Source organism: Nothobranchius furzeri, chromosome 11 (genome assembly GCF_043380555.1).
Source record: "Nothobranchius furzeri strain GRZ-AD chromosome 11, NfurGRZ-RIMD1, whole genome shotgun sequence".
Classification (NCBI taxonomy): Eukaryota; Metazoa; Chordata; class Actinopteri; order Cyprinodontiformes; family Nothobranchiidae; genus Nothobranchius; species Nothobranchius furzeri.
The window spans coordinates 63640178-63656751 of record NC_091751.1 but is presented as its reverse complement, the minus strand read 5'-3'; the positions used below and the strand labels follow the sequence as shown (position 1 = coordinate 63656751).

At 44.9% G+C, this 16574-nt stretch overlaps 2 protein-coding genes across 7 annotated transcripts in view; one reads left to right on the top strand and one right to left on the bottom strand.

Moving 5' to 3' along the window:
* The window catches only part of LOC107384264 (CTD small phosphatase-like protein), a 28575-nt gene extending 15256 nt beyond the window's left edge, over positions 1-13319 (bottom strand). The window contains exon 1 of one of the 3 annotated variants that reach the window (XM_015957415.3): positions 12713-13319. In XM_015957415.3, the coding sequence (XP_015812901.1) occupies positions 12713-12788 (76 nt within the window). In that variant the 5' untranslated portion in view covers positions 12789-13319. Of the gene's footprint in view, positions 1-5066; positions 8468-12712 lie in introns of those variants that run through there. The other 2 variants (XM_015957416.3, XM_054730829.2) reach the window with 2 other exon arrangements.
* A 1257-nt stretch (positions 13320-14576) lies between these two features.
* Positions 14577-16574, top strand: part of hhatla (hedgehog acyltransferase like, a) — a 15843-nt gene continuing 13845 nt past the window's right edge. For 2 of the 4 annotated variants that reach the window (XM_015957413.3, XM_015957411.3), the window contains exons 1-2: positions 14577-14716; positions 15479-15606. In XM_015957413.3, coding sequence (XP_015812899.3) covers positions 15501-15606 — 106 coding nt within the window. In that variant the 5' untranslated portion in view covers positions 14577-14716; positions 15479-15500. Of the gene's footprint in view, positions 14717-15113; positions 15341-15478; positions 15607-16574 lie in introns of those variants that run through there. The other 2 variants (XM_070541744.1, XM_015957414.3) reach the window with 2 other exon arrangements.

Genomic DNA, 16574 nt, shown 5'->3' with positions numbered 1-16574 from the left:
TGAGAATGAAACCAGACTTTGTCTCAACTCAGCCATGAAGCGGCTGTCAGCTTCAGTGACTCATCACTACAAAAAGCCTCCTTATTGTCTCCTGCAGAGCCTGAGAAAACTTCCAGAACTACTGAATCACAAAATAATACAGACTCCGCTAATCAGGAAGGTGTGTGGAAGCCATCTTTTCTTCTTTTTAGAGTCGTGCAAGTGTCCAACTATAAATGTGAGACTTGAGTGTGTCAATAATCTGAGGTGGTTGTCCAACGAGCAAAATAAAGTAAGTTGAATGAATTAAAATGAACAAGTTAAAGTGTCAGCTCCCTTGGTTTTTGGTGGGTGAACATCATTTAGTGGCTCATTTCTCATTTACAGGAGGTTTTGCAGCAGCCAAGACTAAACCAAGACTTCTCAATCCTGGTCTTCCAGGGCATGAATGTTTCCCTGCACCAACACACCTGGTCTGAACCAATGGGTGATTACCAGAATTCTGAAGAAACTGTAGCCTGGCAACCCATTCTATACACAGTGCTTTGCATAAATGAGTATAACCCCTTTAAAAAGTTCTAATTTAATCAGTAGCTCAATGAACAAAAGAACAATTTCCTGATTTTTCACAGGCTGGGTTTTATTGAACACGTGTTTAACTCCATAACACGAAATTAAAGTAAATATTAACTTGGATCACAAAATCTTCAGCTTTACTAAAATTGGTTGAAGCATGAATACACCCCACAACAAAAACTACTACATCTAGTATTTTGTATGACCACAGTGATTTTCAAGGACAGCACCAAGTCTTCTAAGCATGGAATGAACAAGTTGGCAACATATTGCAACATCTATCTTTTTTCCATTCTTCAAGAATAACTTCTTTTAGAGTCTGGATGCTGGATGGAGAGCGATGCTCAACTTCAGAATTTCTCACTGGTGTTAGATTGGGTTCAGATCAGGAGACGTCCTTGGTCATTCAATCACCTTCACCCTGTTCTTCTTCAGAAATGCAACAGTAGCTTTAGATGTGTTCTGGATCATTGCCTGTTGGAAAAGTGCACGATGACCAAGTGCACGGAGTGATGGCAGCCTTCCTCTCCTTCAGTACAGAGCAGTACTTTGTTGAGTTCATGATACCATCGATGAAATACAACTCCCCAACACCAGCAGCACTCATGCAGCCCACATAAGGACACTGCCACCACCATGTTTCACTGTAGGCACCTTGCATTTCTCTTTGAAATCCTCACCTTCACAACACCATACAGTTTTGAAACATTAGTTCCAAAAACAGTGATCTTCGTCTTATCACTCCAGAGTAAAGTGTCCCAGTAGTCTTCATCTCTTTCAGCATGGGTCCTACCAAATCCTAGGTGTGATTTTTTTGTGCGTGGGCTTTAGGAGAGGCTTCCTTCGTGGACGATACCCATGCATGCCATTCCTCTGCAGTGTATGCTGTATGGTGTCACAGAAAACGGTCACTCTAGTTTGGCTTTCTGCTTTAGCTAACTACAGTGAACTTGCATGGAGATTTTCTTCAATCCTTCTCATCAGCTCCTGTCCAGATGTTAACTTCTAAGGATGGCCTGGAAGTCTCTGTAAGATGGTTGCACTTCCATCTTTCTTAAAAGGTTTGGATCACTTTTACTACAGTATTCTGACTGACATGTAAAGCTTTGCTGATCTTCTTGTTGCCCTCACTTTTTTGTGTTAAGAAATATTTCCTTTCTCAGATTTTGTGACATTTCTCTTCCATGTGGAGCCATTGCTGACAGCATGAAATGGGAAAGGGCTTTTATTGCCCTTTTATAGTCACCTGTCTGCTGGACAACCAGGGGTGGGGAACCCTGGTCCATCGAGGGCCGCTATCCAGCATATTTTACTTTCAACCCTGCTTCAACGCACCTGATTTCAATCAGCAGATGATTAACTGGCTTCTGCAGAGCTTGATGAGCTGCTGAACAGGTGAATAAACTGTTGAATCAGAAGTGTTGGAGCAAAGACATGCAGGATACCGGCCCTCAAGGACCAGGGTTCCCCACCCCTGTAAACGAATCATTAGACTCACTTGTGGTTCAGGGCTGCAATGATTCGTCAACGTTGTCGACAAATATCGACAATAGAAATAGTCGACAATGAATTTCATTGTCGACATTGTCGCCAGACGTGTATTTTCCGACAGAGTGAGGCATCTCACGTCATTACAATCTCTGCCGAGAGCCGCACGTGCGCAATAGCTTCTCTGCTGAACGTCAACTAACAGAAATGGCAGTGTCTAACACAGCAGCTACGCGTACCAAAACATCAAAAGTTTGGGAGCATTCTAGCCTGGATACAGCAAATAAAAAGATTACCTGCATTAATTGCAAAGCAGTCCTTGCGTATTATGGTAGCACCTTGGTGATGCACGAACACTTTAAGAGAAAGCACGTCGAACAGTTGAATGAAACAGAGTCGGACTCACCTCAGTAAGATTTAAATAACACAAAGCCAATACATTTTGTTTTGGATGTACGTTGTACATCTTTTTTTAAACGTATTTTCGCTTTTAAAAAAAGAGAGATTTAATGTTATGCCTGACTGTGCCTGACAAAAGTATTTTAATTTTATTTATGCATTTATGTCTATACTGACTGAGCACCGAGACAGGGAATTTTTATTTACTTTTAGTATGAATTGGCCTATCAGCAGCAAAGTTCAATAAAATATGCATTTTCCATTGAAGTACCCATCTTTCTTGTGTTTATTATAATTTTTCACATAATTAAAGCAATCTTGTGCTAAATTTAAGAAAAATTTAATAATCGTTTCAATAGTCGGTGACTAGTCGACTATTAAAATAGTCGTTTGTTGCAGCCCTACTGTGGTTGAATGCCTGTTAATTAGAATTTTTTTAGTCTTAAGTGTGGCTTTTCTCCTAAGACTATAACTGGTGGGGTGCACTCATTTTTGCAACATGGGCTTGAATGGATACGTTAGGAAAATCATTTTTTGTGTGCAAATGAACAAATCTTGTTTGCATTGAATGACCCACATTTTGTAGTTCGGCATCTCATAAAAAATGTTGATTCTGAAAGGAAACTTAAGGTTTCCTGACAACTGTAGTGGGGTGTACTCATGAGCTCAGTCATTAGGCTAAATCTATGGTTGTCCTTTAAACTGTCTCTGTGTGTAATTGGACAGTGCTAGGATCAATCAGAGCAACAAACAGCAGGACATATTCATTACTATGGAAATCAGTCCACCATACACAGTAAAACATACCTACTTTTTTTTTTTAAATAAAGGACTCAAGTGCCTCTATCTGCTTATGTCTCAAAGAAAATCCCAAGTCTAAATAGTCCAGAGTTGATGCTTGCTAACATCTTTTTTTTTTTTTTTTTTTTTTACAAGTGTTGTTCCTGACCAGATGCCATCTTTGTAGTTTTTCTCCCTTGCAGCTCTGGCATTAAGCCGACTCAACGTCTCTCTACAAAGAGTGCTTTGATTGGCTAGACCATAAATTGATCGGGCCAATGATGGCCAAAAGGGGCAGCAGTGGCTCAGGAGGTAAAGCGGGTTATCCAACAATCAGAGGGTTGTAGGACTGATCCTGGTTCCCAGCAGAGAATGCTCCTTGAGCAAGACACTTCACCCACGATGCCTGCTGGTGGAGGTCGAAGGGACTGGTGGTGCTAGTGCTCAGCAGCCTCATCTCTGTCGGGGAGCCCCAGGGCAGCTGTGGCTACATTGTAGCTCATCACCACATGGGTGTGAATGGGTGGGTGAATGACTGTGTTGTAAAGCACGTTGTGGGGGGTGGGGGGTGTGGTGCTCTAGGACTCTAGAAGGTATAATATCAAATACAGGCCATTTACCTGCTGAGGCTACAATGGAGTACGGCTAGACCAACCTGCTGAAGAGGTGATTGAACCATTAAATCAGGTATGCTGGTGCAGAGACACAGCTCAAACTACCAGGGCAGTGCCTTCCAGGACCACGATTAAATAACCCTGTTCAGGGCTTATAGAGACCATCTTTTGTTTTCAACAGTAATTTATGACAGTTTGTTTAAACATCATTTTATTTACTGTATTTCTAGTTTTACATTTTACAGAATAACCTATTTAATTACACTCTTGGGAAAACTGAAAACTTTGGCTTTAGCTTTTCCTCATAAACCTAGCTACTGGGATGAATTAGTAAAGTGGTACATCTGGAGTCTAAGATGGAACAGCTGGCAGGTGTTTATTAGAGAGTAGTCTCATGTCTCTGTTCCCACCAGACAAAAATATGCAGCTGAAAAGCCCCAAATCAAATTAAAGCTACAACTCAGATGTGTTGTTCCAAATACAAGGTTTTGACTTCATGACCAAGTAACTGATGGAGACCTCCAGCGGTCCCAAACATGGTGTTTAACTCTGACTAACTACAGACAATTGCAATGTAGTACTAAATGTTACCTTGAGAAGTGAATGGACAACAAGAAACCAAACCACAAAAGCAAGAAAATTAGGACTACATATCATACTTCAGAAAAATACTCAACTTCCAATATTTAAGTATCTTTTAGATTTCATAACTTATGTCAGGGTGACTGGGCTCTCCCTTAGAGAAAGGGTGAGAAGCTCGGTCATCCGGGGAGGGCTCGGAGTAGACCCGCTGCTACTCCACACGGTGAGAAGCCAGTTGAGGTGGCTCAGGCATCTGGTCAGGACGCCTCCCTGGCCGGGGACGATAACAAATTTTGCTGGACGATATATTCTCCGACAAATTATTGACGATAAACAATATTGGTCGACATTATCGAGACCAAAATAACCACTTATGTAATGTTAATATAACGCAAGTACACCCTTTAAAATACAACAATTAAAGATTTAACATTGGAATCTCCAAAACCTGAACTTCTAAATAAATAATAAATATAAAACAATAAATAAAAAAGGACCCTCACTCTCTGTTAGAAAATATTGCACCAAAAAGAATAAAATAGACCATGTCTCTCCAAAGCAATACAATGGCCGATCCACTGTCAACAACCAAAACTGCACTTCAATAATATTAAGAATAATACAAATAAGAGTTGTACATTTCTTTACCTCAATATATTGTCTTCGTCTTCCTCCGCTTATCCGGGTCCGGGTCGCGGGGGCAGCATCCCAACTAGGGAGCTCCAGGCCGTCCTCTCCCCGGCCTTGTCCACCAGCTCCTCCGGCAGGACCCCAAGGCATTCCCGGACCAGATTGGAGATGTAACCTCTCCAACGTGTCCTGGGTCGACTCGGGGGCCTTCTGCCGGCAGGACATGCCCGAAACACCTCCCCGGGGAGGCGTCCAGGAGGCATCCTGACCAGATGCCCAAACCACCTCAACTGGCTCCTTTCGATCCGGAGGAGCAGCGGTTCTACTCCGAGTCCCTCCCGAATGTCCGAGCTCCTCACCCTATCTCTAAGGCTGAGCCCGGCCACCCTACGGAGGAAACTCATTTCGGCCGCTTGTATCCGCGATCTCGTTCTTTCGGTCATTACCCAAAGCTCATGACCATAGGTGAGGATTTGGACGTAGATCGACCGGTAAATCGAGAGCCTGGCTTTCTGGCTCAGCTCCCTCTTCCCCACGACAGATCGGCTCAGCATCCGCATCACTGCAGACGCCGAACCAATCCGCCTGTCGATCTCCCGATCCCTCCTACCCTCACTCGTGAACAAGACCCCGAGATACTTAAACTCCTCCACTTGAGGTAGGACCTCTCCCCCGACCCGGAGGTGGCAAGCCACCCTTTTCCGGTCGAGAACCATGGTCTCAGATTTGGAGGTGCTGATCCTCATCCCAGCCGCTTCACATTCGGCCGCGAACCTACCCAGCCAGAGCTGAAGGTCAGAGCTGGATGAAGCTAGGAGGACCACATCATCCGCAAAAAGCAGAGACGAGATTCTCCTTCCACCAAACTCGACACACTCCACACCACGGCTGCGTCTAGAAATTCTGTCCATAAAAGTGATGAACAGAACCGGTGACAAAGGGCAGCCCTGGCGGGGTCCAACCCTCACTGGGAACAGGTCCGACTTACTACCGGCTATGGGGACCAAACTCACGCTCCTCTGGTAAAGGGACTGAATGGCCCTTAACAGAAAGCCACCCACCCCATACTCCTGGAGCGTCCCCCACAGGGTGCCCCTGGGGACACGGTCATAAGCCTTCTCCAAATCCACAAAGCACATGTGGATTGGTTGGGCAAACTCCCATGCCCCCTCCATCACCCTTGCAAGGGTATAGAGCTGGTCCACAGTTCCACGGCCAGGACGAAAACCACATTGCTCCTCCTCTATTTGAGATTCAACTATCGATCGGACCCTCCTCTCCAGTACCTTGGAGTAGACCTTTCCAGGGAGGCTGAGGAGTGTGATCCCCCTATAGTTGGAACACACCCTCAGGTCACCCTTCTTAAAGATGGGGACCACCACCCCGGTCTGCCACTCCCTAGGAACTGCCCCCGATGACCACGCAATGTTGTAGAGACGTGTCAACCATGACAGCCCTACAACATCCATAGCCTTGAGATACCCAGGACGAACCTCATCCGCCCCCGGGGCTCCGCCGCTGTGTAGTTGTTTGACTACCTCAGCAACTTCTGCCCCCGAGATCGGACAGTCCATCCCCAGGCCTCCCAGCTCTGGTTCCTCCTCGGAATGCACATTGGTGGGATTGAGGAGCTCCTCAAAGTATTCCTTCCACCGTCCGACTATAGCCTCAGTTGACGTCAGCAGCTCCCCATCCCCACTGTAAACAGTGTGAGCGAGTTGCTGCCTTCCTCTCCTGAGGCGCCGGACAGTTTGCCAGAACCTCTTTGGAGCCGATCGATAGTCTTTCTCCATGGCCTCACCAAACTCCTCCCACGCCCGAGATTTTGCCTCGGCAACTGCCACTGCTGCACCCCGCTTGGCTATCCGGTACCTGTCTGCTGCCTCCGGAGACCCACAGACCAGCCACGCCCTGTAGGCCTCCTTCTTCAGCCTGACGGCTCCCCGAACCTCTGGTGTCCACCAGCGGGTACGGGGGTTGCCACCACGACTGGCACCGGCCACCTTACGACCACAGCTAGTAACAGCCGCCTCGACAATCGCAGAGTGGAACAAGGCCCACTCGGACTCAATGTCCCCCACTGCTCTCGGGACGTGATCAAAGCTCTGCCGGAGGTGGGAGTTGAAGACCGTCTTGACAGGTTCTTCTGCCAGGCGTTCCCAGCAGACCCTCACTATGCGTTTGGGTCTGCCAGGTCTACGCAGCATGTTCCCTTGCCATCTGATCCAACTCACCACCAGGTGGTGATCAGTTGACAGCTCCGCCCCTCTCTTCACTCGGGTGTCCAAAACATACGGCCGCAGGTCAGATGATACAACTACAAAATCTATCATCGACCTGTGACCTAGGCTGCCCTGGTACCAAGTGTACCGGTGGGCATCCTTATGTTCGAACATGGTGTTCGTTATGGCCAAACTGCGGCTTGCACAGAAGTCCAATAACAAAACACCGCTCGAGTTCTGATTAGGTGGGCCGTTCCTCCCAATCACACCCCTCCAGGTCAAGCTGTCATTGCCCACGTGAGCATTGAAGTCCCCCAGCAGGACAATGGAGTCCCCTGATGGAGCACTATCTAGCACTCGTCCCAGGGACTCCAAAAAGGGTGGGTACTCTGAACTGATATTTGGCCCATAAGCACAAACAACAGTCAGGACCCGTTCCCCGACCCGAAGGCGCAAGGAAGCTACCCTCTTGTCCCCCGGGGTAAACCCCAACACACAGGCAGAGAGTCTCGGGGCTAACAAAAAGCCAACCCCAGCCCTCCGCCTCTCACCCGGAGCAACTCCAGCAAAGTAGAGTGTCCAACCCCTCTCCAGGTCTCGGGTTCCAGAGCCAATGCAATGTGTCGAGGTGAGTCCGACTATATCTAGCCGGTACCGCTCAACCTCTGCCACAAGCTCCGGCTCCTTCCCCGCCAGCGAGGTGACGTTCCATGTCCCAAAAACTAGTTTTCTTGTCCGGGGATTGGACCGCCAAGGCTCCCGCCTTGGTCTGCCACCCGATTCGCATTGCACCGGACCCTTCATGTTCCTCCTGCGGGTGGTGGGTCCACAGTTGGACGAGCCCATGTATCCGGTTCGGGCTGGGCCCGGCCGGGCCCCATGGGCGAAAGCCCGGCCACCAGGCGATCGCTCACGGGCCCCAACCCCAGGCCTGGCTCCAGGGTGGGACCCCGGTAACCCTCCGGGCCGGGTACTCCGACTCTTCGTTTTAACCGCCATGAAAGATCCTTCGAACCGTTCTTTGTCTCACCCTTCACCTAAGACCAATTTGTCATGGGAGACCCTACCAGGGGCACTAAGTACCCCAGACAACATAGCTCCTAGGATCATTAGGGCACTCAAACTCCTCCACCACGATAAGGTGACGGTTCAAGGAGGAGCTCAATATATTGTGACTGGAAAAATTATTGAGTTCATTTTCATCTATCGTACGATTAATTGATTTATTGATCATCATCCCAGCTCTAGGTTTTGCTTTCCGGAGGGAAATTTGGGCCTCTCTGCTTAGGCTGCTGCCCCACAACTCGACTCTGGATAAGAGGAATAAAATGGATGGATGGGATGGGATAGAAATTATGAATGGTGGTGGATAAAGGTAAGGTGACTGGTGAAATGGGTCAGCGTATGTCAATACACAATCCAAAAGTCATACAGTGCGTTTACATGCAGCCAGTAACCCTTTTAAAACCCAAATATTCACAATAACCCGGTTCCGCAGGTCCTTGTAAACACCGCCAAAAACCCGGATATGCTCATAACCGGGTTTTTAACCCGGTTACTACACCTGGGGTAACCCTTTTCTAACCCGAATGTTTGGTCGTGTAAACGCATATCGGGATATCCCCATCAAAGCGTGTGTTCTGCGCATGCTCTGTTCGCAAGGAATCTTGGTCTTTTGAGTAGCGAGACGTCTTGTACGCGCCAGAACACCGGAAGTAAACAACAAGTTGGGAACAAAATGGCGAGTCGCGGCACAGCACCACACTTTTGGAGTGACGAAGAAACTAAAGCGCAAACAAACGCGGTCGCTATCTCTTCCGAACTGGGAAACATGTTGTTTTCACGGATACTGGAACAAGAAGAACCGGAAATGACGCACATTGCGTCTGGACTACGTCCAGACGTCCTGACGCTACCCCAACGTCCGCATTTAAATCGGGTTATGCAAGTTAGAGGTAACTCTTTCTATTTATGCTTGTAAACGGGTTATTCTGATCAACTCAGAAACCCGAATACTGACCTTAACCCGATCATAACCCGGATATTGGCTGCATGTAAACGTACTCATAGTAGGAGTAAAGGAAGTAATTTATCATCCACAATTTGGAGCCTGCTTCAGTAACAGAAGACTGCTGAAATTCCTCTAGGACAGCTGGAGGGATGGAGCACATGTTGGGTCATTTCTAATTACCTCACTGACTGATTCTGTGTTTATATTAAGATAATTAAACTTGTGTATACCTTAATTGCAAATGAGTGACCTGGAGTATAACAAAAACTAAGCTTTGAACAGTCAGTTTAAAAATTAAACTGTATCAAAAAACAACCAGGAGACAAGAAAAGGCCAAACAATTCCTATAATAATTATAGCATCTCTCAACTTTGCCCTATGGAAAGAATGTTGCATGCTTTTGTAGAGCTCAGTATATGTTCTCTACTCTGCCCGGATACCTTCCACACCTTTATGGTTGTGAATATAATTGCAGTTAACAACTGGAAGATGAAACTTCCTAACGTAATGCTTAAAATATTGTCATCAACAACACGACACCCAACATTTACAATATTAAACACTTATTTATTGGGCTTCAACAAATAAATAATCTTAAATAAACAATAAATAAATTATCTTATGTTACAAACATCCTCTACACTTTCACAAGACAAAAAAAATAAGAGCTTGGAAACAAAAAGTAAAAACTACTGTGTCCTCCTTTACCTCATCTCTCTGTTAGGTGCTATTTTCAAACAGAACTGCAATGAACAACTGTGATTTCTCACTTAGTGTACCGCCACTCGAACTCCTCCTTTGTAAACAGACCAAGACCTAAAAGACCACACCTCTGGCTCTAGTCGAATACAAGTCAAGAAATCTAGACAAACCATAGCAATGGCAAAAGATTTTACACTGCAGGCCAGTCTATCCATGCTCCACTAGTATCAGCAGGTCTACCATTGGAGCAGACTATTTTAGGTCTAGCCATTCGCAGCGCTCTGCTTGTTGGGCAGGCTTAGCGCCAACGCTGCAATGGAGAAAAACTACAAAGTTGGCACTGGTTCAGGAAAGACACTTGTTAGAAACATCTTTAGTATCAACTGTGGACAATTTGGATTTGGGCTTTTCTTTGAAACATGAGCAAATACAGGTACTTTGGTCCATTATTAAAAAAATAAAGGATGTACCTGCTTCTTCCTCTTCTTTGACGGTGTATGGGAGACTGCCCTGTTGACTGATTTCCATAGTGATGAATACAGTGATTCCTCGTTTATCGCGGTAGATGCGTTCCAGACCTGGCCGCGATAGGTGAAAATCCGCGAAGTAGGGACACCATATTTACAGTACAGTGTCAGAACCCAAGGCCAGCCTCTTCCAGCTAGCCGGCCTCCACTATGGACCACAACTCCCAGCATGCCCCTCGCGGGGATTCCCTCCACGTCGCACCTACGTCACAAACCGCGGCTATAAACGGAAGTCGCCTTTCCAGCTCACCACTCAGTCATCGTTTCTTCAGATTCATGATCAGAGTTTCCAACCTACCGATCCATCCCACGAACTATCAGCTCATAGTAAGTTATCTTACTTACTTATGGAAATCCCGGCATTTCCGTGTCACTTCGTTGATGCTCGAACGCTCGGGGGTTTCCTAGATTAAATCGTGAGCCGGCGTTTCACCGACGCTCTAACTTCCGCGTCTGTGAAACCACGCTCCCTACAAGCTCAACTCCCGACTCCAGCCGACTAGTCTGACATACAGTACTATATTGAATTATCGTATGATCACATTCTCTTTTTGTGGGTAAAACTCAAGAAAAAAATTTTACTTGTTTTTTTTATAGTTTTATTACAAAAAGTGCATTTTATGATGAAAATGATGAAAAAAACAGGAATGTCTTGATATTTCGCATAGAAAAATACTGCGAATCGGTGAAAAATACCGCAAATCGGCGAATTTCCCTTGAATAAGGCTCCAAAGAAAAAATCCGAAAGTCGTGAATCCGCGATAAACGAACCGCAAAGTAGCGAGGGATCACTGTACTTCATGTTGCTTATTACTCTGATTGGTTCAAGCACTGTCCAATAGCATGCAGACAGTTTGAAAGACAAACTTCGATTCTTCCCCAGGACTGAGCTCTGTCTAATGTACCGCAGCCACACTACAGATTTACACATATAGGATGGCTTGTTAAGCTAGTAGGTGGCATGACTTCACAAGCACGCCGTTTTTACAAATTAAACATTTTAAACCATTTCCTGACTGTCAGTAACGACTTCAATGGAAGAAAATGTTGCACAACAAATTCTGACCTTGTAATTAAATACCCTTGAAATGTAAAAGCATATATTAAAGGAGTTCACCATCTAATGTCCTTATCCTGTCAGGATAGATAGCTTTTAATTTAAAAGCAAACCATCCTTCAAACTCCAGACTCTCTGTGAGAGATTTACTCAACAATAACTTCTGATAAAGCTATTTGATTGTTTATCAGCATAAGCCACTGACATGCTGTGGTTTTCTTCAGGACTACTCCCACCAGCAGTGGTAATCTCTGAAGCCTCACATACCTGCAGCGATCATCCCACACATGTTCCAGTCACAGTTACTCTGAGATATAATTGGATCTCAGAGGGAAATTTATTGTTATACTCATACGTTCTCACACTGCTAATCACTTGATAGGCCATGTGGTAGCAGGAGATGCTTCGCAGAACAGGATGACCCAGAAAGAATCAGAAACTACGGATGGCTTTTAGGTAGGGAAGGCTTTTAATTGCCTACCTGTGCGGTTAAACCTGACAGCAAACTATGGATGAAATAGCCAAGAATAAAGTTCAGTTCATTTGTTTTGCAAATAGTCTTCAAGTCAATATAGTGAATAGGTGACTGGTTGTGGAATTCACCTGATAAGACAGTCATAACAGAAAAACTGAAGATAAAGGTGTCAAAGTTCAAAAAAATAAAAATAAAACATCTGTATAAACATAAGACTTCATCTCATGAGATTTGAAGTCATTCAGGCCAGATTACAAATGTAAATTTAATTCAAGTCACACAACATCGGAACCTTTAGTCACACCATAACAGGTTCCACTTTCAATAGGGAATACAATTTGAATTGTGCATGGAAACAAGATTGTTTAATACACCTATTTAAAGCCTTGGCATTCACTTTGAAGTGGAACCGCTGCTTGTAAATGCAGACCAACTTTAATGGTCGCGTGAGAGTGTTTCATGCTCAACAGCTAACTAAAGCCAAACCAGGTCAAAACTTACTCAACTTCATTCATTTCACTTGTTGCACACCTAATGAGTTTCTGCAGCTGCACGGGGAGACTAAACAACCCGGTGCCTTCACGAACAAGGGCCAATAAAAGCTAACGCCATCATTAAAGTAGTTAGCCAGCTAGCATTAGTTCTGTGCGGACAGTTGACTTTGTCTTACCTTTTTCCTGGTTAAAAGAGATGATCTCCTCCTCCTTTGGGTTTGAAACTTGGGTTATTATGGACATGTGGTCCATTGAGACGGGTGGCTATTCCTGTTTTTAGTAACGCGCTTGCTATCAGCTTGATGAGGGGGACCCGCTTGGCCACAAAGCCAGGAAACTCCGAGGCGAAGGGTTGTGACAGCGGCGGTAGCCAGCCAGCTAACACGGTGGTGAAGGGAGGCCAGCGGGCGGCAGGCATTTATGGCTTCACAAAGAATATCATCGCTACAAACAAGTGTTTGTGGCAAACTTCGGTAACGCAATGGTCTAAAAAAAACAAACAAACAAAAAAAACGCAGACAGACGTTAAATAGCTAAGCAACTTTAGTTAGCAAGTAGGGTGGATTAGCGAGTTAGCTTTCAAGCTCCGATTATCCAGCACAAGAGGCCGCCGTGTCTGGAACGAGGCAGAAAATACTCGGAAGCCCGTCGGAGGATCGTTCTCCTCCAGAATCACGCATTAAGTACGCGCCAGTAGCACAACATCCAAGGAGGCAAAGACTTTATGGGTCGTTTCACATCTGCTGGCCCTGTGCAACATGGAGTCTTTATGTATTTTGAGTTCCATCTGAAGCGGGGGCGTTGGGAGTGGGAGGGGGCGGCTTGTTTCTCTGATGGATTCTCAACTCCCAGGCAGCTCTACACCCGCAGCTGGCTGAACGGCTGGAGCAAGGCACACGCAACAGTTCTTAACTCTTGTTAAGTTGTCCCGAACACATCTAAACGCAATATACTCAGCCCAAATAAAATACCACGAAAATGATCTATAGATTCATTACGGAGTTGGTTCACAAATAGCTAATATTAGAGCTAACAGCTCACAAAAATAATCCACACCAGCTCTCGAGTGTGTTTTCTTCTCGTTCAGGAATTGCCATAACCATAGAGCGCCATCTAGTGTCTATGTCAGGGAACTGCTGCAGGGATCCGAGGCGCTGATTAAAAAACAGGTGGGCTGCTCAGTTACATAAGCCTCGAGCCCTTTTGTTAGGAAAAGAGTGGTTATGTGTTAGACTCGTTACAAATTACTTATGGGCTTTTATTTATTTAAAATTCAAGATTCAAAGTATTCAATGTCAAAGCTTGTAAACAAATTAGAATGCCACTCCTCCATTTTGCACAAAAAGACAAAAATCGCAGTTATTTACAGAAATACAGTTTTATCTTGACCAGCTTTGCTCGAATAAGGTGCTTTATTACAAGCAAAACGGTCTCAAATGGCAGTTTAGTTTTAATCCAAGTGCATTAAAAATGTATTATTGGTAAAATACGCACGGCTCCTGCCTGAATCATGTATTGAGCAGCCTTCTCGAGACAGGAGAGGCATAATGTGGGTCCATTTGGGTGGAAAAAAATTACAACCAAAGATTTTGGTGCACTTGGCCCACCTGATCTGCAAAATACCCAAATGAACAACAATATACACGATTAAAACAATCCAAAATGTACACTAACGATAAAAAAATCACAGATAAAACCCACAACGACCACTGAATGAACATTTGTGTAAATGCAAAAAGAGAAATTTTATGGACAGAGAGATAAGACAGAATTGCTGCATAAAAGTGTAAAAATAATCAAACTGAGAATAGCGAGGAAGATAAACGAGGACCCAGACTTATAAGCTCGTATTGTATTCAAAGATAATAAACAAAAAATATGTTGGATTTTTTATACAACTTTCCATGAGTACGCATGAACCGCTGTTGGAGTGTTTCTGCTCTCCAGTGCGGACCACCCCTCACTGCAGTGCTGTAGTAAAGGATAAATATATCCCCCTCTTCCTCCTCCTTTTCCTCCTCCTCCTCCTTTCGTTGAACCCGCAACATCCCGACTGGCCTCGGCTGGTGATCGCAGGGAGCGACGCGCCCGCAAGGGGACGGATGAATAAGTGAACCTGCTGTTTCCCTTCTTTGTTGACGTCTCCAGCCCTGATCCTGACAGCCTGAGGTGCACACAAGGTGAGTAAAAAATAAAATAAACAAGACTGCTTTATTTACAGATAGGCTGAATTATTATATAAAAAATCACAACAAACAAACAAAAAATACTAGAATTTGCATGCAGGACGCGTTGCTGGGGTCTATGGTTACATATTGGTTTACGCAGAAATCTTTTTTTCTGTCCAACTCATTTAACTTCACCTCAAAGTGTGCTGCAGGAACTTCACACACACACGCGCGCGCGCACTCTCTCTCTCCCTCTTTCTCGCTCTCTCTCTCTGGAAAGAAAGGAGCCAAGGTTTTCTCACTCCCATGCACCATTCTTGGTCATTTCAGTCGGTGCTAATTATTGTGAAGGCAGTCCCCATGCGCGCCTCAGATCACATAGCGCTGCAGCTGCCTCCGCGCGCGCAGCAGAGCAACTGCGAGTCTATAATAGGAAGGAGGTAAGGTTGCGCAGCTGACGGTGCTGATTCCGAAGAGGCACAGCTCTGCAGTCCTATTTAAGTGAATGGTGTCTCGATCCTTTAAGGGCTTCTCACTCAGTAAAACCTCATAAAATATCAACAAATGACAGGAAACGGAAGGAGGATCTTATTTGGACATACATGGTTCATTATCAGATCTACCAAAACATCTAAGGTATATTTTTTCTCATTTAAAATCACTTTAACAGTTCCTGTGTTTCCATCTACTGACTCAAAATTATCCTCACAAATTTGAATCGATACAAGATGCTTGTTTTCAGTCTGATCTATAGCTGCTTTTCCACCCCTGTAGGCCTCCAGCACACAGACTGGCCATGGGGATCAAGGCTGCTCTCCCTAGATATGAGCTGTATCTCTACTCGGCTGTGCTTGGCGTGGCACTGATATGGGCAGGCAGTTGGATATTTGAAGCCTCAAGTGGTGAGTGAGTGAGTGAGTGAGTGAGTGAGTGAGTGAGTGAGTGAGTGAGAGAGTGCACAAAACCTTTCATGGGATGTCCAACATGCAGTCGGTGTACATTCTTGAAGGCTTTCGGTGTGTTTTTGTCTGACGAGATTGGAAGAAATGAGCACATTTTTCAAGAATTCGCTGCACCTTACCAGCAAAATGAGATTTTAACTAAAAAGATGTGAAAGTTAGCTAAATGTGTCAGGATCAGAAACTGGGTCTTCATCCAATATGTAGAGAAGTCATTCAGCAGTTTAAAATGGGAACTTTGTCCTCAAAGGAATTTAGCACTATCTAATTAACAGGAAGTCAATCAGAAATGGTCCTGTCTGCTGTATTCTTTCAGACGTTTCACACAATAAACCACTCAGTAGAGCATTTTAGTCCTCGTCCTTTAATGAAGCATCTAGAGATTTTGACCTAAAAATCAGAATAAACAAAACAATTCTTTAAAAAATACATCTTTTCAAAATTAAATATTATTACATTTTAACTCCCCTTGCCTTTATTAACCCTCCCACTGTCTTTATGGGTGACCCCGTGAGGAAAGTTGACCATTGAGCAGGATGGATGGTTTATCCCTTGAGGTCCATGTGGCAGGGGTGAGGAGTGAGCACCACCACCTAAAGACAGTGGGAGGGTTAAAAGTAGTAAATAATACACTTTTTATTCAGACCTAAAAGGTTAAGCTAATTTCAGTATATTTTGTCTAAATGATGCCAAACGTTTCCATTTTAGCCTCTTAAATGCAGGAAGTAGCTCCTCTGCTGATCTGAACGAACTGCCGGTGGCTGGTGCCGCGTGTCTCTGTCTGTCTGTGCTGTCATCGTCCTTCTGTTGGTCTCCTTCTTTTGCCTTCTGTCTCCGGAAATCACTTCTCTCTGGTCGTTTAGTAGTCTGTGATGCACCACGAGGAAGTTTGGCTGCGTTCCCAGAAGTAA